This window comes from Strigops habroptila, chromosome 5 (genome assembly GCF_004027225.2).
Source record: "Strigops habroptila isolate Jane chromosome 5, bStrHab1.2.pri, whole genome shotgun sequence".
NCBI classification, from domain to species: Eukaryota; Metazoa; Chordata; class Aves; order Psittaciformes; family Psittacidae; genus Strigops; species Strigops habroptila.
In genome coordinates this window covers 5,315,935-5,336,941 of record NC_044281.2, presented here as the reverse complement: position 1 = coordinate 5,336,941, position 21,007 = coordinate 5,315,935, and the positions used below count along the sequence as shown (strand labels likewise).

Below are 21,007 nucleotides of genomic sequence, written 5' to 3'. Positions count from 1 at the left end.
AAAGAGAGCTGACAAATGGCACTGCTAAACTGTAGAACTTTGTATTTGGCTTTGGATTGAGGCTTTCCACTGAGAATTTTGATGACAATAATGGAAAAAAAAGGAGTGAAAGAAGGGGAATATCTGCTGTCTGGTCAGGATCGTGGCCATAGGAAGCAGTGGCCCTACAACAGCCCTATGAAAGTGCCCCAGCAAATGCTCATCTGGGTTTTAAGAGGTTCATCTACAGGTAATACGTGTAGTTGCCTGTGGAGAACAGACCCCTCTTCTTACTTAGCTCTCTGTGTTCCGTGGAAGTCCCCAAAAGATGGGAATGTCCCCTTAGTGTGCAGTGATCCCTGGGCCAACTGCCTGGCCTGGGAAGCGAAGCCCAATGCTGTGGCTGGTGCAAGGACCAGCTCATGGTTTTCCACCACACCAGTCTCCTGAGATCTCAGCCAAGATGTTCATGCTTGGGAGATGTTGCTTGTTGGGGTGAAAATACACTGCATGCCCTTTGCAGCTCTTAGACAAGTTTCCTTGGGCCTTGTTCTGAGCGTGCTTAATTTAATAGACTATTCCCATCTTCAGAATTGAAGCATTTGGTTAAGTGTTTGCACCAGCCCCTCATGGGCTGTGCTTGCCTTAAGGCAGGATTTGTCCTCAGGTGGTTTCCTTATTTGCTTTATTAACTGCAGAAAGGGCTATAATGCTACCTAGGAAGACAGAGAAGTCTAGTTTTGGGAAGGGGACTGGTGGGTGAAGGAGGTTTTTATCCCTCTGTGGGGAGAAGGGACAGGGCTTTGCCTGGTCTCAGTCCTGCAGTTAAAACCAGCTACTCCTGAGGGGATTGTGTGGTCTTCCACCTCCTTCCCATCCACGCTGCATGTGAAGTAGATGGACTTAGTATGCCCGCTGCTTGGGTGTTACCCAGCCTGGGGGAAAGAAATGCTTATTTCTGCTGTCTCTTCTTTCTGCAGCATTGCCATTTTTCAAATTGCTTTGCTAGAGAGCAACACTTGGCCTTTTTGCTCCCATTTATTTGGCCGCATTCTTCACTTCCTACGAAAAGCAAAATGAAAAGAACCAAAGCCAATAAGCCCTGTTTTCTGCTTGTTCACAGCTTAGTGCCATCTGTACTTACTGAAAGGAAGTATGCCACGGGCACTGCTTTTGTTTCTTGATGATGCTCGTGGCCATTGAGCAGGGATTTAAGCCTGCTTGCATGGCATCTTGCAAGCCCGAGCCCGTGGCAAAGATACAGGTTGTGGGTTTCTCTGTGGGGTAGGGCAAGGCAAAAATCTTGGGAGGTTTGGTGCTACATCTCCTGGGGGTCCCCTCTTCAGCTCCTGCAGTGCTGGCGTGTGAGCTGTAATCTCTTGTGTGGTGTCCAGTACAATGTATAACCTGTGAAGGCAGCTGTGCAAGATGGATGGAGACAGCAGAGGGGCTGATGCCATTATTTTGTGTTCTTCCAGTTTTCTGAGCTGAACACTAGGGAAAAGGCCTCTTTTTGGCTCCCTAATGGGATTTCTGATGGGATTCCAAGCACCCTAGCTCCTTCGGGAGCAGGATTTTGACATATATGTGTTGCTGTTGAGCGCAGATTTCTGTTTCCATTTCCCTGCTGCTTGTGACAGTCAGATCGATTGTCTGTATTGCTTCTTGGCCTGTTTTATCTTGGTGGGGAAGTTATTTCACTGCATCTCTTCAACTGAGTAATTTGGAAACATCCCTGCTCCCCAGCCAGCTCACTAGCATCCAGCATTACGTGGTGCTGGCTCAGGGCTGAGCCGTCCCTTGTGCCAAGGCCGTATTTGGCCAGTCCTTCAGGAGGGCAGGGAAAGATGTTCCTCAGCTGCTCCTCCTCTCTCCAAAGCCTGGGCTGTTGTAGGCAGAGAAACAGCTTTGCTTCTTGAAGATCAAACCATGCTGGATATGGCATCCCTGCTCAGAAGCTCCGCCAGGCCCATCTGAGGGTAGGTACGGATGGTACTTGGGTGGTGGGCCCCAGAGATACCAAAGACAGGCAGGGTGCTCACTCTGCGTGTCCTTCAGCCTCACCCCCTGCCATTTTGGGCTGCAGTTGTGGTGCTGTTGCCGTTGTTTCCAAACCTCTGCTCTTCTCTTCTTCCCCAACCAGGTATGGTGCAGATGTGGATGTGAATCACCACCTCCCTTCCCGGATGCCCAGCCTGTCCCTGCGGCCCCTCACCACGCTCGTGGTCTGCCCACTCTACATCAGCGCTGCCTACCACAACCTCCAGTGCTTCCGGCTGCTGCTCCAAGCTGGAGCCAACCCAGATTTTAACTGTTGTGGGCCCATCAACATCCAAGGCTTCTCCCGGGGCTCCCCAGTGTGTGTGATGGACGCTGTCCTGCGGCATGGCTGCGAAGCGGCGTTCGTCCACCTCTTGATTGACTTTGGAGCCAATCTGAACCTGGTGAAAGTGGAGGCCCTGGGAGTCGAACCCACAGGAAGGGTCAAAGTCAACCCTGAGGCTCTGCAGGTGTTCAAAGAAGCAAGGGGTAAGTAGCTTTGGCTTACTGAAGCCTGGTTCTATCTTGCTCTGGATTCAGGAGAGTTCTTTGGAAAGTTTATTTGGGAGTTAGGAGCCGTTCAGGTGTTAGCATCCTCTTTTGGGTCTGTTCAGCAAAAAGATGGTGTAAACAGATTATACCTAACTTAAAAGATAACTGGGCTTTAACAAGCTGTTAAGCAAAGTCTGAATGGCTTCACCACCCCTGATATGGCTTCCCTAGAGCTGTTGCTGGCCAGGCAGGTATCAGGCAGGACAGGACTGTGGGGCTGGCCCCTGTGGCTCCCTGGCACAGATCCTTAGTGTTGCTGAGCTGCTGCTCTGCCAGCATTGATGACTCAACCCAATGGCTTCCCCATGAGCCTCCAGCCAGCTGGTCTTCTCCTGTTGCATTTTGTACAGGCACGTGGTGGTTTCCCTCTTGAGTCCTTCAGCTACCAACAGTGCCTCTCTCAGCACTTTGTAACTTTACTCTATCTTTCTCCCAGCTCTTTTTTTCCATTGCCTAACCATGTCCTCAGCAAGGTTTAGGCAGCATGGGCCTGTCAGAGCTAGGCTTTGGATCTGTAGACCACAGGCAGGTGATGGCATATCCAGTGAGATCCAGTTCTCCAAAGCCATGCAGATGTACCCTCACTGTTCTTGAGTGACCCTGTGCTCTGCATGGGGAGGGACCCAAGAGGTGTATCTGGACAGGCTGCTTGGGCAGTAAAGCCACAAATGGTGGTAGCAAGTGGTAGGAGGAAGCTCAGATGGCGGTGGAGAAAGGTGGAAAACAGCTGGGGTTTGGAATTTAACATCGTCTGGAAAGCAAATAGGTCACAAAAGAAGTAAACCAGAGCCTGAGACGTGATCATGCCTAAGTTTACCTGTTCTCTCTTTCTTTTTATAACAAAAGCAACACCAGTACAGTGTGCACCCTTGTTCCAGCAAGGGCAGCACCTCATAAAACCACCAGGCTCAGGTGGTGAAGGCCAGGGCTTTGCACCAGGTCGGAAGTGGAGTTTCCCTCCCAAACTCCAGAGGAATTTCCAAGGGATTCAGGCTGTGGGATACAAGCCCCCAGCCCCAAGTTACTCAGCTTTGCATGTGCCTGGTTTTTCAAACTGCTTGGACTTCTGCTGGGAGGAGGCACACATGAGCTGCAGCACGTGGTTTCCATTAAGCCTGAGTTTAGGAGGCAAATGGGACTCCTCAGGTAGAGCATGCAGGATAATGGAGTGGTGCCTTGGAGGTCCGGTTCCTGAATCAACATGGACACCACCAACCTCTTGTCCCTGTGCTGGAGGAGCTCTCCATGAACTGAAAAGAAGCCATCAAAAGAATGTTGGTGGAAGGCCTAAGCTGGCCATCAATGCTGTTGTTTCCCAGGGGGGTGATTTAGAGCAGAAATAAATTCCATGTAATTTTAAATCAATCTGAATAGCATAAAGCCTCCCACAGCCTCCCCTGGCGTGGATTTGGCAGTGATCTCTTGAACCCTTTCGTGCAGGGACTGGCTCCATGATCACAACCCCATGCAGCCTCCAGCTTGCCCTTCCACACTGCGTGTGTGGTGGCTCATTGCTCCAAAGCTTTGGCCTCCTCACAGGGGGAATCTGTGCACACACGGCTCACAGCGCTGCCTTCCTGTTGCTGTGCAGGACGTGGCCTCAGCACAGGGAAGGAGTAAATGGCTCCTCAGCTTTCAGCCAGAGCTCAGCACAGTTTACACCCTGTTAGCCCTCTCTCTGAGCCTCAATAGTTGTTCTCTGCTTTCTTCCTTGCAGGCCGCACCCGGAGCCTCTTGTCTCTCTGCCGCATAGCTGTACGAAGGATACTTGGCAAATCCCGGCTGGATCTGATCCATAGCCTTCCAGTCCCAGACCCCATTAAACAATTTCTACTTCATGAACACAGTTAAAGGGCAACTGGCTGCTTTCTGGGGCAGTTTGAGTCGGTAAAGGCATGCGCTGATAAAGCCAGATGCCAATCCCAACCCTTCCCTCACAGTGACATACTGTGGTGCTCATGGAGTGCACATAATTCCCTGCCCCTGTGATTTTCCCCTCCACATTTAGGGTGCAGTGATTTTGTGTGTCTATTCTTAAGCTACTGATTATCTCACTGGTGATCTCTTGTTTGCAACTGGTTGGGCGATGAGGCCGATAAGTGTGTGTGGCTGTTACATGAGCAAATACAATACATCCTGTAGCTGTTAGCATATGTCTGTTTGTTATGACTCTACCTCTGTTCTTAACCTCTGTTACACACACCTTGGGTCTCAGCATGGGGAAAGTGTCTTTCCTCTTCTTATAGTGTACAAGGGAGTTTCTCCTCACCGTGGTGAAGTTTTTACGAGAGCACTGTTCTCTTTCTGCCATCACTACCTGGCCTTTCTTCTTCTGTATGAAGTTTGTGATTGCTGCTGTAAAAATTGGTGTATTTTCTTCTGTCCTCATGGTGTGAAATGCATCATTTCCTGTCCAGTGCTGGGTGTTACTTGGAAAATTGTATCTTGGTGCTGCAAGGTGGCTTTCTTCGTGTAGAAGCTTCATCACACAGGTGGGAGAGTAGCAGAATATGTAATCCTACCCTGTCTGAGTCATTTCTACAGAGCACCAGAGCTGCTGTGGCAGCTTGGCTCTCCCTCCAGCACTGTAATGGACAAGGCAGGGGCTGGCTGGTCTCATCCTGGGACTGGGTCAAGTCTTGTGACTGCTGCCATAGCATGAGTGAGCAGATGTGAAGATAAGAGAAAAAGGTAGTTTCACCTCTGGAAACTCATAGCTCCACAGCCTGTTGTGGGGATGGGATCCCTACTGCAGCGGTTGTGGGGCAAGGACTGTGGCACTCAGATGAAGCCAGCATGTAAACCTGAGAGATTGCTAGACTACGTTATGGAAAAGCAGTGCCTAAACTCATCTTCTCTTCCCTGTAAAATGGGTTTGAATGTTTGAGAGTGACCAAGAGCAACAGTTCAGGGAGAGGCTGCTGAATTAAATGGTTATATTGCTGTTCTGGATGGTAGTTGATGCAATGCCTGTGAATATATCTGTATGATTATGAAGAAAAAGACACCAAAAGACTGCCTGATGGCAATGCTGCACTGATGATGATGTTACTGAAGGCCCAGTAAAGTAGCTGACAATGCACAGCACATAGAAATAGAAGATCCTACCTATCTTTTACTCTATATCCCACCGTGTCAGTATGACCTCCCAGATCCACTTCACAGGTATTTGTGTTTGCATACTGCTCCTACCAGCATTATGGAAAAGGGAGAAGAAAGGACTTTTTGTCTTTTATTGAAGAGTTAGGAGTTTATGTGCTTCTAAATGCAGCCTTGCACCCAGCAGCCTGGGCTCCTTTGATTTCCATTGTTTGCCTTCATGTCACAAGCTCACAGGATAGGCTCACTCTGCAGTGATTTGACAGCCTTTCCTAGGGATCTCAGGGTCAGCTCCTTGTATAGGAGACATTGTCAAAATAGCAACTTTAGAAGGACAAAGATGATGGTCCCTCAGGATCTGGGGTAAAAGCTCAGGTGATAATTGGTATTTGCTTTTACTTCACTGATTCGAGTGCTTTCTGGTTGAGTTTTTGGATAATTTTCTCTTTGCCAGATGTTCTTCCCATGCTTATGCAGTTGGCAGGGCTCTTTTTCCAGATGTGATCTTAAAGATGATGGGGATTTATTTATTGTATGGTATTAGTGCCTAGGGACCTGTTGTTGAGAGCTGAGTTAAGCATGGGATGGCAGGAACAGTAAGACATCCTCTCTTGGGAATGGACTTGGTCTGATCACTTTTCTCCTTGCACTATGTATCAGCCTTTGGCTGATACTAGAGGAGCAGATCCTCAAGACTTGCCCCATAGGTCTTGACACTATTAGTTAGAAAATGTTCTTTTTTTCTTTTCCAGAGGTATAAATGAACACAAAATCAGTTCAGTTTCCTGTCCTCCCACGATGAGATGCATTAAGGATAGAGTTTGATAAGCAATGAAGGACTTCCTTGTATGTTTTATTATCTGCTGAAGAACACGTGCCTTTTGAAGCTGCTTTCAGAGGAGGAGGAAGGGCAAGTCCCTGCTTGTTTCCTGTTACTCCAATTCCATGGCCAGGCCTGGAGGATCCAGCTTGCCCCTTACATTGCTTGACTCCCTGATTTTGGGGTAAGGTGGCAAAATCTGTGCTAAAGCGTGATGGTTACATTCAGTGCTTAGATGCCAAAGCAAATGGTACTTTGAAATCCCTCCTCAGGTGAGATATAATGGCAAGGCTGTGTGGCTGTAGGCATGCTCTCAAGGTGAGAAGGCAGCAGTTTTGCACTGTTTCCTTTTCAGGCTTGCAGATGGTTTAGGTTTTCACCATGCTGGAGGCCAGGGCAGCCCATGAGCATGTTGCCTGTGAGAGTTGTGCGCTTGCTTTATAGAAGTGTTAACATGCCTGAAAGATGCAAACAGGTTGTAAAGCCTCTTGTCACCTTACTGGAAGAACCATAATGTTTTGCAGGAGCACAGGCCGAACATACTTTCCAGCTCCAGTGTATAGAGGCAGAAAAGGAGGTAGGTTGTCTTGAGAAAGTGCCATGGTTAATTCTTTTTCCCCTTTGATTTTTTACTTAGTTTTGTACCTATTAGTGCCTTTTGGGTGAAGGTGGCAGGATGGGGAGAGCTGGCTCCGCCTGGAATGAGATATGGTGTGAATGGTAGAAGGTGGCCCAGGGAAATTCAGAGAATTTAGTTAACTCAGTGCCTGATGTAACTGAAAGCCAGGGCTCTGCAGATGAGCTGTTACAGTTTTAATTCTAGATGCTTCACTATTAGGTTTGCTGACTGTTGTGCCCTTGCCTGATGCTGTCCTGCAGTGTGCTTATGGAGAGCCAGCCATTGCATCCTGACCAGTTTAGCAACAGTGCTCCCTTCCACAACACTAACTCCATGTGAGTGAAATTGTGAAGAGCTTCCTCTTCCCATGCACAGAGTCAATGCCTGGTACTGCCAGGATTCCTCTGTAGGCCCTACTTGTAAAGTGAAGCCATGCTGGAGGTGGAGACTTTGGCCTCTGGGTAATTCTTTTGACCTCAAGCTTGAAAAGACTACATGAATTTTTAAATCCATCTGATGTGGAGTCATGATCATGGATATCTCTGATCCACAGTCAAAAGATGGTTCTCCCAACCCCCTAGCAAACAAGCTTGAAGTTCATCAATCCCTTAGACATCTGCAGAGTCAAAGCTTTGAAGGGCAGGAGGCATTTTACCTGGACCCATCCAACTGCCATCTTACTGAGGCACTGTGCCTCCTGCATAGGTCTCTATGTTAAACTTGGAGGGTCTTTCAGTCTTGAGGGCCTGAAGGGAGTCCGACTCAACGGGACAACTCACATAATGTTAAGCCATAAGTGCAAAGACAAATGTTATTAGAGTAAGTCCCTGTGGATGTTGGTTGCTGAGGCTACATAAACCCAGCTTTGCCTAAGTGAAATGGTTTAATGCACAGACTTAGATCTGGAATTTTCATTGTAGGGAGATAATAATGAACCCCACAGACCTGCATGTCCTGTCTTGTAGGGCCAAAACCTACATGCTCTGGCTGTCCCTGTACTTTTAAGCTGAAGAAACAAGTCTTCCAATATGATATGTGAGTAATATGTGCATATTATATGTCTTTGCACTATATAAACAGCATTTATTTTTGCCTTAACTTGGACTTCACCGTTTTCTCCTATGTGTTCTCTTTTGTAAAGATGTTCTTTTCCATGTTGTCAGATAACATGAGTAACAAATGAGTATCCTGAAGTCATGGGTGGGAAATTAAACTGTTTGTGTGCACATCCCCTAAACTGAAGAATGCCTGTTATGTTTGTGTGTAAGATTCAAAGCATGCACTGTGTGTAAGCTTGGGTGGGATGGGAATGGCAAGATTTGGCATATGCTTATAGAACCAAACCAGATCTGGAATAAGCAAAGCAGATCCAAAGCAGTCTTCTTTTAGGTGGGCTTTCTTCTTGTCTTTGTTGCTATGGGGGATTTCCAGAGCACGAGATGCTGGGAACTGGTACCCAAATATAATGTCCTACTCATTGAGAGCTTTGCAAAAGGCAGAGGAGTAGCATCCGTTGGGTTGAGCTTTCTTTATCCCATCCCAGAGTCATAGAATCATAGACTGGTTTGGGTTGGAAAGGACCTTAAGATCATGCAGTTCCAAGCCCCTGCCACGGGCAGGGACACCTTCCACTAGAGCAGGTTGCTCCAAGCCGCTGTGTCCAACCTGGCCTTGAACACTGCCAGGGATGGGGCAGCCACAGCTTCTCTGGGCACCCTGTGCCAGCACCTCCGCACCCTCACAAAGGCTCAAGTAAAGCAGTTTTGACACTCAAACTGGCCTTTGAGGTACATCACCTTTTTGGTCCTACCTGTTCCACTGAGGAGAGCAGCCCCGGACAGAACAGAGGTGACAGGGTCCCACTTCAAGGAGTGCTAATCAGTGCTCTGTTGGTGTTGCCCTGGGTAAAATGACTCTGCACAGCAGCAAGATCACATCTGAGAGTAGATAGGTGGTATCTATGGTGGGCCTGGACCCCTGGGTAGCTGGATAATGATGTTCCAGTGCGGGAGCGTGGCTCTCTGCCCGGGGGAGGAGTCGTCCAGCTTTATGCAGCAAAGAACATGGACTGGATGTGCAAAATCCTGCGTCCTGCTGGCCTTGGAGGCTCTCACTGCTCCTCTGCATGTCTTGTCACCACTGGAGGGGGCCGGAGAACCGTGCTGCCTTGCAAGGGGGTTACGGGCAGGCAGGGGCTGGGCACTGGGTTGCTGCACCATCGCTAACTCCTGCCTTGCCTCCCCTGGGTGATTTTCAGCAGGATTCTTATAACAGTTTTTCTTTTTCCCTGGCATTTTCATTGGAAAACTCTCTCCAAGCGCAAGCTGAAGCGTTTCTGATGGCTGCTCTTCCTTAGGGGTCAGCAGATGTGCAGGCTCCATCTGCAGCACCCAGACCCTGTGTTCTTAAGTGCAGGTGGTAAAAAGCATTTCAGGTACCTAAGGATGAAGTCCCTGTAGCTATCTAAGGCTGGATTCCTGCTATTTTTAGGCTTCCTGCTCTTTTCACTTGGGAAATGTTTGTCCGAGTTGGTGCCAGCATTTCCTCTAAAGACAAAGAGAGAGCTTATCCTAAACTGGAAGAAAACCATCAAATGGGTTGGAATTATGGTGATTACAAGCAAAGCAAAACAAGCAAAACATCTCCAGCCTTGACATTCCTTGAGCTTGGAAGCGTCTCCCTCCTGCCTCCATCTCCCCTCAGGCTTGTGCAGTAGCCACACCGAGTTGGTACCCAGGACCTTGCTGGGTAGTGGGTCAGCAATAGCATCTCTGTGCTGCAGCTTAGAAAGAACTAAGAGATTGACTGTCCACTGGGAGAGATCTGTGTGTCTGAGCTGCAGAACTCAGGAAGATAAACAGTTGTTTAAAGGGCTACTAGACTCCAGCCATGATTTTGCATGCTGTTAACTTGTCCTCTTCTTGGTTATTTCTCTTGGAGTAGAAAGCTTGGGGTTTCTGGTCACCTCTCCCTGAGTTTCATGTATGGCTGGGGGGGAAAAGAGCTCGTAGGTGAGTCTGCCCGTGGTTTACATAATGGCATTGCAACGTTTTCCTTCTTACTCACACTCGTTAATCTTATCTTAACATCTAATGCGGAGTTCCTTTCCCTGCAGCAGCAAGGAAGAGGAGAAGCTTTGGCTTGCACTGTCTGATGCTCAACTATTTGCTCTGGGCTATGAGAACCCACCAAAGCTGCAGTAAATCTCAGGCAGTCTCAAAGCATTTCCTCTTGCATGCTTTACTCCTACTCCCCCAGCCACTGCTGGGGAAGCCCCTACTTGTTTAACTTCTTTTTGGTTCCCTATCAGCTCCTTCAGGCTTCTCTTCGCTCTTCCCTCCCAGATGAGCTCTCTGTCCCCTGCAAATTGCAACCTGGAAGGAAAAGAAGAGGTCCATGGCTTGCTTGCGTTGTGTCTGAGACAAGGCAGCACGCACAGGGTCCCACACCAGCCCTGCACAGGGAAAAGAAGGCTGCAGCCCTCCCAGAGCACAGTTGCACTGCAGAGCTCACTAAGCTAGCTCCAGGTACACGCATTTCCTGCCGCTTTCAGCACATTCCACCCCCCAAAACCTGATTTGTACTGTTCTGTTTTGCACTTTTTTCACTATTCTTTTTTTGTGGTGTTTATGCTTCGGAGACAAATGAAATCTGCTTTTGTTTACTGGAAAGTATGCTTTATTTTCCCAGCATTGAGCATCTGGTGTTTGTAAAAGGCATGATGAATCCTTCCAACAGAAAATGGGCCAGCCTGAGTGTGCCTGACCAGGAGCTCACGTGGGCCACGACCTTTCTCCTTTAAAGGTACTAAAAAGTCCAAGAAAAGCACCAAGAAAAGCCAAACCCTCTGCACAATGGTGAAAATCACAGAATCATAGAATTAAGAATGGTTTGGGTTGGAAGGGACCTTAAAGCTCATCCAGTTCCAACCCCTGCCACGGGCAGGGACACCTTCCACTAGAGCAGGTTGCTCCAAGCCCCTGTGTCCAGCCTGGCCTTGAACACTGCCAGGGATGGGGCAGCCACAGCTTCTCTGGGCAAAATCTACAGGTGAAACGCTGGAAATTCACATTTTCCATCAAATGTATATTCAGTGAAGGCTGTGAGTTACCACAAGTAAAATTGGCCGAAAGCTTCATGCGAGAAGGGAAGGCAGGTAGTGCGTACCTGTGAGCCCCAGGAACAAGCATCCCCAAATACTCCCATAGGATGCTTTTGGCATTAGGAAATCAGAGAGAAAAATAAAGCCAAGATGGGCAAGATGGAGCAGGACAACCATGGTGGTTTGATTCATGTCTTCAGCCATCCCCCAGAAGGTAGCAGGATGATGTACGATCTGTACACAGTCCCCTCCCCATGGCACAGGCTTTCTCTAACCTTTCCAAACATACCAGGGTGAGGTGATTTTCTCAGATGGCATCTTGCCACAACCATCTGAAAGCTGCTGAGGGAATTTTGGGAGCTGGTTTCCAGCCATGATTCTCTTGGCCAACTCTGCACTTGCCTTTAATTCTAATAATTTGGCGACATCCATTTATTTAACATTTTGCAAAGCAGGGTCTGCGTTTCCTCAGAGCAAATGAGAGTTGAAGGATGGGAAAATGCCTTCATAAATTGGAAGTTAAATGAAGGAATTGCTTTAAAAGCACTGAGGGCTCTTAGCTCCATGGCATGGTGTCGCTTACAGCATCACGAGCTGTGGTACTCTTTGGAGGCACGGAAGATTCAGGAGGCACAGGGAGTGGGGTGATGGCTTTTGTGGCTATTGCTGGGTTTGTGTGGGTATTTCTGGCCTTTCTTTGCCTGCTTTTGTTTGCAAGTTGGAATGTGATGATAGAATCATCCCTTATTTCATTCCCCACATTATTCTATGACATTATCTATAGTGGAAAGTCTCATGATGCAGTAAATGCAGTATTTGATTTGGTTTTTCAAGTTAGATTTTCAAATGACTAATGGTAGCTGCAGCTTGGTCTTGAATGGAACATACATCAAATGAATATGTTTAAATCATTCTTTTCTTTCAAATGAGAGTTCTTGCTTTGTTCCCCTTTCTTCACCCTTTGTCTTAGGATGAGGTTAAAGGCTGGGTGCTGGAGTAGATCCCAAGCATGTTTTCAGAGGTTTCTTGGACATCACCAAGATTCGTGGGTAGATGCTCTGAAGAGCAGTCCAGGGCATGTTAGCATGGTGCCGTCCTGCACAGATGACTAATGAAGCCTTGGTGATGTGCTGGTGGCATCTCTAAGCAGCACTTCATTGTTGAGTAGGACAAAGCCTCTGGGGCATGGAAAGCCTGGCTCTGTCTTGAGATGGTGCAGTCTTTAAACCTTTGTGGCTGTCTAACAGTGATTTTCCTCACATCTCAACACTAACACTTGGATATGCACCTCCTGATACTTCTTGTTGAGCTGGAAAGGAATTTTGCTTCCATATTGTAAGATTTTCTTCTTGTTTAGAGGTGTTTGAGTCCTTACCTTCCTCAAAGCAACCCATAAAGCCTCCTATAAATACTACTTAGGAAAGCAGAAGTTTCCAATTACCCTAGCTCCACTACTATTATCAGTACTTATAATTACCAACCTCCACTAGTGCAAACTTTCTTAAAGCCAAAGCATCAAAGCAGAAGTTCTTTACCTTAGTTGATGGCTGCCACCAGCCTGGAGGTGGGTCACCTTGGACTTGATGGGCTTGGCAGTGTTAGTTTCATGGTTGGACTCAGTGATCTTAGAAGTCTTTTCCAACCTAAATGATTCTGTGATTCTCTCTGTGCCTTCATGTGCTCTTTCCCTGCCTGCTGCAGCACCCACCTCCATGGCCTTCATGGCACAATACCACAGTGTCCTGTCCACATCACTCCTCATTCAGAGCTATAGCCTAAAGGCCAGCTGTGAAATCTTGAAGTTAAGAATGACTTTTAACTCAGTAGCCTGAGATAGTGTCTGGTCCCTCTTGCTGGGAGTTGTTCTTGCTGGGTGTTCAGTGAACTTTGGGTTTAGTCCATAAACTTTCAGTGTAGTGATAACCCTACATATTTAATGCATTGTAGACTGGAAATGGTGCCAAAATGTCAGCAAAGCCCATTGTGCCAATGCAAACAACACTAGGAAGTTTTACTGTTCTCATTGCTGGTGCATGAACTTTATTCCTCTTCACTCTGTGTGTGTATCTGCACATCGAGAGAGGCCAAAGGAAATGAGGTGCAGGTAAATATGAATCTCATAATCCTGTGCTATCAAGAGACAAAAAAGTAGGACAGTTAGAAGTTATTTGTGCATTTAGGCTTGCATAACACTGAAAGGAGCTCTGTGCTGGTGTCAACTGCTGCATGTTTGTGTTTGCTTCCTAGCCGAGAGCATTTAAAATGCTACAGAACCATGGTGAGTATGCATCGCTCCACTCCAAACCAGCACAGATTGGCTGGGCAGCCTTGGTTGGATGTACTTTCATATGTGATCCTCTTCAGGATCCAGTAGGAATTTGGACAACACCATCCTGCTGTTTGAAAGGAAGGAGTTGGCGATGCATTCGTTGCCAAGGTCAGTGAAGCTGGTAACTGGGCAGGCAAACAGGACATCAATGGATGTCCACTGTAAATTTGGCTCTCCTGATGTTCCTTTTCTCTGGTATGAAAAATGATTCACCCAGCTTTGAAGTACCCAGTCTTGTTAGCATGGGTCAGATGTTTAAACATAACTAAGGCTATTATATGGGCTAATCAAATCAAGGCATCTGGCGTGCATATCATCCTGCAGATAGGTTTCCATGGAAAACAGTTTATATGCCATGAATGTCATTAGAAGATTAGATTACGTATCAGATGGATCTTGTGTTCTTCCAGAGACCACCTCTCTTTAAAATGAGGTTTAGGCTACTAGATGGAGCTAGCTAAACAGCCCTGGCTGCTTGAGTGCCTGTTTGGCCTCTGAGCAGTTGGCATTTCATGTCTACAGCCCCACTCCTGCCTGCAGCATCTGCTGCTTGCAAGAAGATAATCCTGATGTTTCTTACAATCAGAGTGGTTTGTGTTGGAAGGGACCTTAAAACTCATCCAGTCCCAACCCCCTGCCACAGGCAGGGACACCTTCCACTAGAGCAGGTTGCTCCAAGCCCCTGTGTCCAACCTGCCCTTGAACACTGCCAGGGATGGGGCAGCCACAGCTTCTCTGGGCACCCTGTGCCAGCGCCTCAGCACCCTCACAGGGAAGAGCTTCTGCCTAAGAGCTCATCTCAATCTCCCCTCTGGCAGGTTCAAGCCATTCCCCTTGTCCTGTCCCTACAGGCCCCTGTCCAAAGCCCCTCTCCAGGTTTCTCGACGGCCTCCTTAAGGTATTGAAAGGCCATGATAAGGTGCATCAGTGCATTGGCATTTTGTCTTTGAAGTGTCTAAAGCTGCCTATTTTCCTTCTCTATAGCCAACAACAAGAAAGTGGATAGAGCAGCGAGCTCTCTGGCTTAACGTGGCTCAGGCATGTGCAGCGCTTAGGTCCCATGAGCCTGGGAGCCTCCAGACCTGTTTTCTCAGTGACTCAGGTTTTTCCTTTCACGTCACTTTTGCCCCCTCTCTGCCCAGACTTCCCCAGGTCCAGGCTGGATCGCTGTGGGCAAGTGCCATGTCTGTTGTGTGTGATTCACTGCTGGCAGGAATGCGTGATGCAGGGATGCAGGAAGTCCAAGACCAGCGATTCATTTCCCGAAGCACTGACGTTGGTTTATCCCCAGTGGGGAAGGGAGAAAGGATTTTTTTACCAAACTACCCCAAAATGTTGAAGTCCTGACATGTTTCAGCCATTACTCACCCTATCTTCAAACAGAAGTAGCCCCTGAAAGGATGGGTCAGAGCCTCCCTTCGTGCATGTGGTCCAGTGGAGGAGCAAAACCAGTTTGTACCAGAAGATCTTAATTACTTTAGGAATTTAAAAGCCCAGCGGAAAACTGGGCTTGGGCAAACAATTTGATTTCAGTGCCTGGGCCAGGACTGCGCCTTTCACTCTTGTTTCTTGCTCCCTTATTCACCTTCAGATTTGATAAGGGGCTGGGAATCATGGGCCCTTCAAGTTCACAGTGGTCTGGATGATGCTGTCTGTTGTGGGAGTGCACCAAATCCCCCTCTGCAACACAATGCCACGGGACAGAGAGCTGTCATTCTGGGGGATTTTGGATCTCCTGACAGATAGGAAGCACACAGCATTTGCTTTTTGGTTGTCTTGTGGCTTATGGGACTTTTGCCAGGCTGCGATTCAGCAGGAGCTGGTGTCAACTGGTGCTGCCAAGATCCAGGAGTTAATTCTTATTCCATGAGAAGGCCAGAGCTTGCATCCAGCCAGTTCCCTGGGGTGCAGAGAAAGAAACTCTCTGAGAAATAAACACAGACACAAACAAATACCAGACTTGGCACACGGCTTCGCAGGCAATGGGAATATCTTTTAGATTGCTGCCGAGGTAATTGGGCTGCAAGGAAGCTTCCCTGCTCTGCCCTTTGGCTCCTGAGGAGGGGCTGCTTGCCAAAATGCTTTGTGCTCCCCTGGGCCATGCCTGGGCTGGAGCCTGTGCTCCTGCCCAGTCCATCCCACCCCAGCCTGCGCACTTACTGCGTTCCTCATCTAACCTATTCCCAGGGATGTGCGTTGAACCTCCTCCCCAGTAAACCCACCCTCTTCTCATGCCTTTTACTCCAATTCTTGGTGTTCCTCAGGAGAAAGCTTCCCTAAATCCCTTACATCATCTTACACCTACTGAGCTCGTCCTTTCCACAGGGTCTTTCCCATAGCTGGGGGGAGATCCAGACCTGGCTTGCAGGTACCACTGTGTGAAATGATGGCTTTCTTCTCCTGAGCCTTTGCATCTTTGCATTGTTCCACACCTTTCTTGAAATGCAAAACCCAACCCCAGATCTTACCTGCACTAAATAATACTCCAGAACCTGAATGCTTTCTCCCACAATGACATTACTCTGCAAGGTAAGCATGGCAACGTTTCCCAGGCTTTCAGAAATCATAGGAATATGGAAGAACCCACACCTTACAAACCCTCTCTTTTCTGTTGTGTGTCTCTCCCTCTACCCCCCGCCTTCCCCTTTCCTTTTGGTTCCTGAAGCTTTGCAACGAATTTGCAAGCTTTAAGATGCTTTGCTATATTTTCTCCTCGATAAGAAGGGAGAGGAACTTTGTTCCTCAACCCCCAAATTGCAGCATCTCAGGAGGTGAAACTCAGCATTCTTGGCGTGTGGTGGGTTGGGTGGTCTGATAACACTCCCTTAGAGGAAAGCAGAGGCAGCACTTAATGTGGGCAGCCAGATTTCAGTGTGATTGATAGTGAGTTTGTTCTGATTTTATCCTATGTCTCACACAAAATGAGCCAGGCTAACAGTTCTCTGTAATTCTGTGGTTTCCTTTGGGTTTGGTAGTGATGAAGCTTATTTCAAAACCCAATTTCAAGTATAAATGGAAGCCTATCCCTGCATGGGGTAAGAAAAATGGATTTGTAAGTGGGAGTAAAAAGGATTTAACTGCACAGAATCTAATAAATACTCACTTTGGGAAACAAATGGCTGGTTTGCAGCTTAGGCTGGAGATGCCTTTAAAAAACACATCATTCACCAGTTTATTTCTCACGGATCCTTCTTCAGGCAGAAACAGTGTCCTAGAAGCTCAAACACGCTTCACGCCAAGCGAGGAGAGTTACACCCTATGGTTTTTGAATTACAAATGGGAAAACCATCCTGGTTTGGAATAAACAGCACTGGCCATTAGGCAGCCTGTTTGGTTACTATTTGGTTACAACTGCATAAGGAACAGCTCTAGTGGAAAAAAAAAAAGAAGCAGCAGTAACAGTCAATCGTCACTTCTTTTTTTTCCCCCTGCCTGGAAAACTTGGAGTTTTATGGCCTATGAAGCACAAATTAGAATTGCAGGCAACAGATAAAGCTTCTCTATAAATCCAGCTAATGCCAATGCTGTCAAAATGCCCCTTTGGCAGGTATAGCCTGAATGAGATCTTTCTGACCAGTCAGGATGGGTCTGGAACATTTTAGAAAGATGGAGCATCCCTGGTGCAACAGCCACCCCAGCAGGAAGCCCTGTCCCCTGGGTAGGGACAAGCAAAGCCACTGCTGCTCCTGCAGTCAGCATCTACTGTCCCACTAAGTCTTGAAGGGCTCCTGCAGCATTTCTCCCAACATCCATTTTCTCCAGGGAACCCCAAACCCATCCTGAGTTAGGCTTCTAAGTCTCCCACTGCTGCTCCGGAAGGGTACGGGACCTCTGTCACATCAGTCAGTGCTGCTGTCTTGGGTAACACAAAGGAGCTCCATGCGTGATGCTCCCACGTTTAGGAAGGAACTCAAAAGGTCTCGTTGCCTTGGATGTTTCAATGCCCACCCATGATTTTTGTTCACAGCTTGGGTGGCTTCCAACAGGAAACAGCAACAGCCTCAGGCAGCAGCTGCGCCTCCAGGAACCAAGAGGGTGGTAGGAAGCACCATACCACTGTTAGACATGTCTGAGACATCATCTCTGGGACCTGGTCTTGGTCTGATCCAGTCCAAGGCCACTATTTGACAGGCCACAGTTTTGACTTGTGTATTCCTGCTTGGATAGGCGTTTTCAGCAGTACTTCAGTGTCTTACGTGTCAGGGGAATGTGTGTCCCTAAATCACTGATGGACATTGACAAAATCTGTCACCTCCTAAAGCAACACGACTATTGTCTAAGCTGGTACATTTGTGGTTGAAGATGTCTGATGTGTGGAGTGCTGTTGGCTTGTCTCTGCTGCTTGAGCAGACAATGCAAGATCTTACCAATAGGAAGTGTTGATTTTATCCTCGCCAATAAGGGAAAGCTCACAACCTTTTTCTTTTTATCCATGAAATTGTTCTTGGTGACCAGAGGAGATGTGCAGAGCAGTGTGAGACCTTTTCCCAGCTGGGGAGTCTGCAGAATAGTTTTCCTTGGATATTCACAGACAAGGCTGCAGAGGGGGGAGCATTAAGGGAAGCTTGAGTCCTTGTATCCTGCTTTGGACTTGTCAAGGCACAAGTTTTGTTGCTCACAAACATACTTGGGCTTCCTGAGATCTCTTTCAGATCGAAGGCAGAACTTCAAAGCTGTACAGAGCCATTTCAGAGCATCCAGGATCGTTCTTTTATGTAGGTATTAAAGAAAATGAGAAAGAAATGTGCTTTTTTCTTGGCTCTCCATGCCAACAGCAGGGCAATGTATTTCATAATCCTCCAGCTCCACACAAGGCCCATAGCGATAAGACCGTGGTCGACTTGGGAACTAATGCAGGAGGCAGACACTGGATGTCAGTTCTACACATTGCTTCCTTTTCTTTCCTATTAACCATCACCGTTAGCAACAAACAACTGAGTAAGCACATTTAAATAGTGGAGGTTTTTCTGTCCCTTCAACCATGCATAATTACAAACTAATCACCAAAGTCTGGTTTCACTCGGCAAATGTTTCCAGGTTTTGTTTTCTTTTTAAAGAATCCTGGATTCCAGCAGTTGTGTGTGTGTGTGTGTGTGTGTGTGTGTGTGTGTGTGTGTGTGTGTGTGTGTGTGTGTCCCCAGTCCCTGCTTTTCTTTCTTGGATGCAGTTTCAGCTGGTCACATTTACTGCTGCCTGGCACAGCGTGAGCAGAAAGCATGTGAGCTTCTTTAATGCATTTCATCTTTAGAGCGAACCTTTTCCCTGCCTTTGCTAATAGCCTGAGCACGCAACTTCTCCAAGCATATGTGGCCCCAGACTACACCCTGCTGCACAAGTGGCAACATCTGCTGGCAACACAAGTTTATCCTCTCTATTAAAATGCAGGCAGGACTTAACCAGGCCCTGAAAAGGCAAAAATCCTTTAATTGAGCTAATTGCATGTGGTTGAAACCATGTTGAAGCTCAGTTCCAAGTTCAGTGTTAGGCACTATAAATTCTCTCCATTTGTTCTCTACTACTACATGGGTACTAGAACTTCTAGTGGTCAACACAAAGTATGTCCTATCCACTGGCATGTCTTGAGGCAACATGGCTGGAGCCTTGGTTGTTCTGTTATTGTGTTACTGGAACAGGCTGCCCAGGCCAGTGCTGGAGTCACTGTCCCTGCAAGTGTTCACACCCCGTGTAGCCGAGGCCTCAGTGCCATGGGTTAGTGGTGGCCTTGGCAGTGCTGGGAATGGTTGGGCTTGATGAGCTTAAAGGTCTTTTCCAACCTACTTGATTCTGTGATTCTATGATTTCTGTGCTACAGGCTGGTGTGGAGAGGGTCTTGGATGAGTGAAGGTGAGTGGTTTGTGTTCAGGAAAGAACCCACTTGTTTTCATTTCAGCTTATCTGGTTTCCCTCTCTGCCTTCTCCTCACCTCCCCATGTTTTCCTTTGTACTTTGGTTTCACCCTAAAGAAGAGCCCAAAGTTTGTTTAAACACAAATGGGAAACAACTGAAATTCATCTGACTTTCACCCAATGCTATAAATACCTTGGGCTGCACGGTGCAGACCTACAGAGGGCAAAGAAACCTTTCAATAGAGCAGACAGGAATAGCAGATTCAGGTTCTTAATGCAGCCTCCCAGTGATGCCTTTATATGGATGCAAGAGCTTTCCTTTTGCTTTCAACATGCCTTGTGTTGGACCCCAGGTGTCCAAAATGAAGGTTTCCCTTGGTTTGCTATTGGAAAACTGAGTGGTGCCTTAACATATCATCAGGAAAGGTGCAGGGAGGGGGGTGCCTGAGGCAAGATGTGATATTTCCTTGTTTTTATTGTGCAGTGTTGTGTAATCCTGTGGGAAAAGCCACTAAGGCAGATTCTTTGGGAAGTTTTCGTATGGGTCCCCATCAGCTACCTTCTCTAATAGCATCCCTTGCTTCCCCCTGCTCCGAAGTACTCCCCTGTTGGGAATAACACATCACTTTCCTCGTTTGGTACTTTTTTCACTTGGCAAGTATCTTATTTTTCCATTCAGAGAAGTGGCTCAAGGTTTAGAAGGGAAGATGGTGAGTTCTGGTGATTGGGGAGAGGAATGTACGTTGGGAGGGTTGCACAGCCTCTGTGAGAGCTGTCCCCTTGAGGCTGAAGGGGAGGAGACAGAGTAATGCTATCTTACAAGAAGAAAGGTTTATTTATGTCCTAAATAAAGTTATTTAGGAACTAGTGAAGATTAAGATTATCTAGTTTTGAACTAGATGATCTTAAGGTCCTTTCCAACCCTAACCACTCTATCAGTTGGTTGGTCGAAGTTTAGAGGTGGTCTGGGAGACTGTTATGTCATGTCATACTGAGGTTTTTTGCCTTGCAAACCCTGGTTTTCTAGAACATGTGCCATGAGGATGAGACAAAAGGTTCAGTTTGTGTGCACACCCCACCTTCACAGAGGCAACAAGGCAGAGCAATCAACCTTTTCCTTTAGCTAATGCAATCTGGTATATGCACCTTTTCACTCCTTCACAGCATGGCTTATTGTACTCATTCGCTCTTTCACATTTTGTAGGAGTCTGGGTGGTGAACATCAGGTTTAGATTCTGCAAAGCATTTCCTTGGAGACACCAACAGTTTCAAGGCTGCCGAAGCACTGGCTATAAGCAACCAACGGTGTATGTTTATCTTCAGTAGTCTTCTGTATCTCCAATCTGCCTGTGTCTCCACTTAACTGGGAGAATAGTTGTGATTGGCAACGTGTACAATTTGCTCTCACCCTGCCCAGCTGTGGAATTTCCCATTGCTTGTTAGAGCACATGGAAGAATTTGGTTGTACTTGACTTGAAAAGAGTGTTGCATTTGCCTTCAGAAATCTCTTTCCCTCACTTCTTCCTTTGTGCAGGTCCTTTCTCTCTCGGAGTGGGGTTTCTAGCCAGCTGCAGCCTAAGGTTTACTTAGGTGGGACTCAGAACTTCCCTTTCCGTCTCTC

General features: G+C 47.3%; 1 protein-coding gene across 3 annotated transcripts in view; it reads left to right on the top strand.

The window, feature by feature from the left end:
- Positions 1 to 8,346, top strand: part of ASB1 (ankyrin repeat and SOCS box containing 1) — a 30,190-nt gene extending 21,844 nt beyond the window's left edge. The window contains exons 4-5 of one of the 3 annotated variants that reach the window (XM_030485568.1): positions 2,123 to 2,508; positions 4,289 to 8,346. In XM_030485568.1, coding sequence (XP_030341428.1) covers positions 2,123 to 2,508; positions 4,289 to 4,422 — 520 coding nt within the window. In that variant the 3' untranslated portion in view covers positions 4,423 to 8,346. The other 2 variants (XM_030485569.1, XM_030485567.1) reach the window with 2 other exon arrangements.
- Positions 8,347 to 21,007: the final 12,661 nt, after the last annotated feature.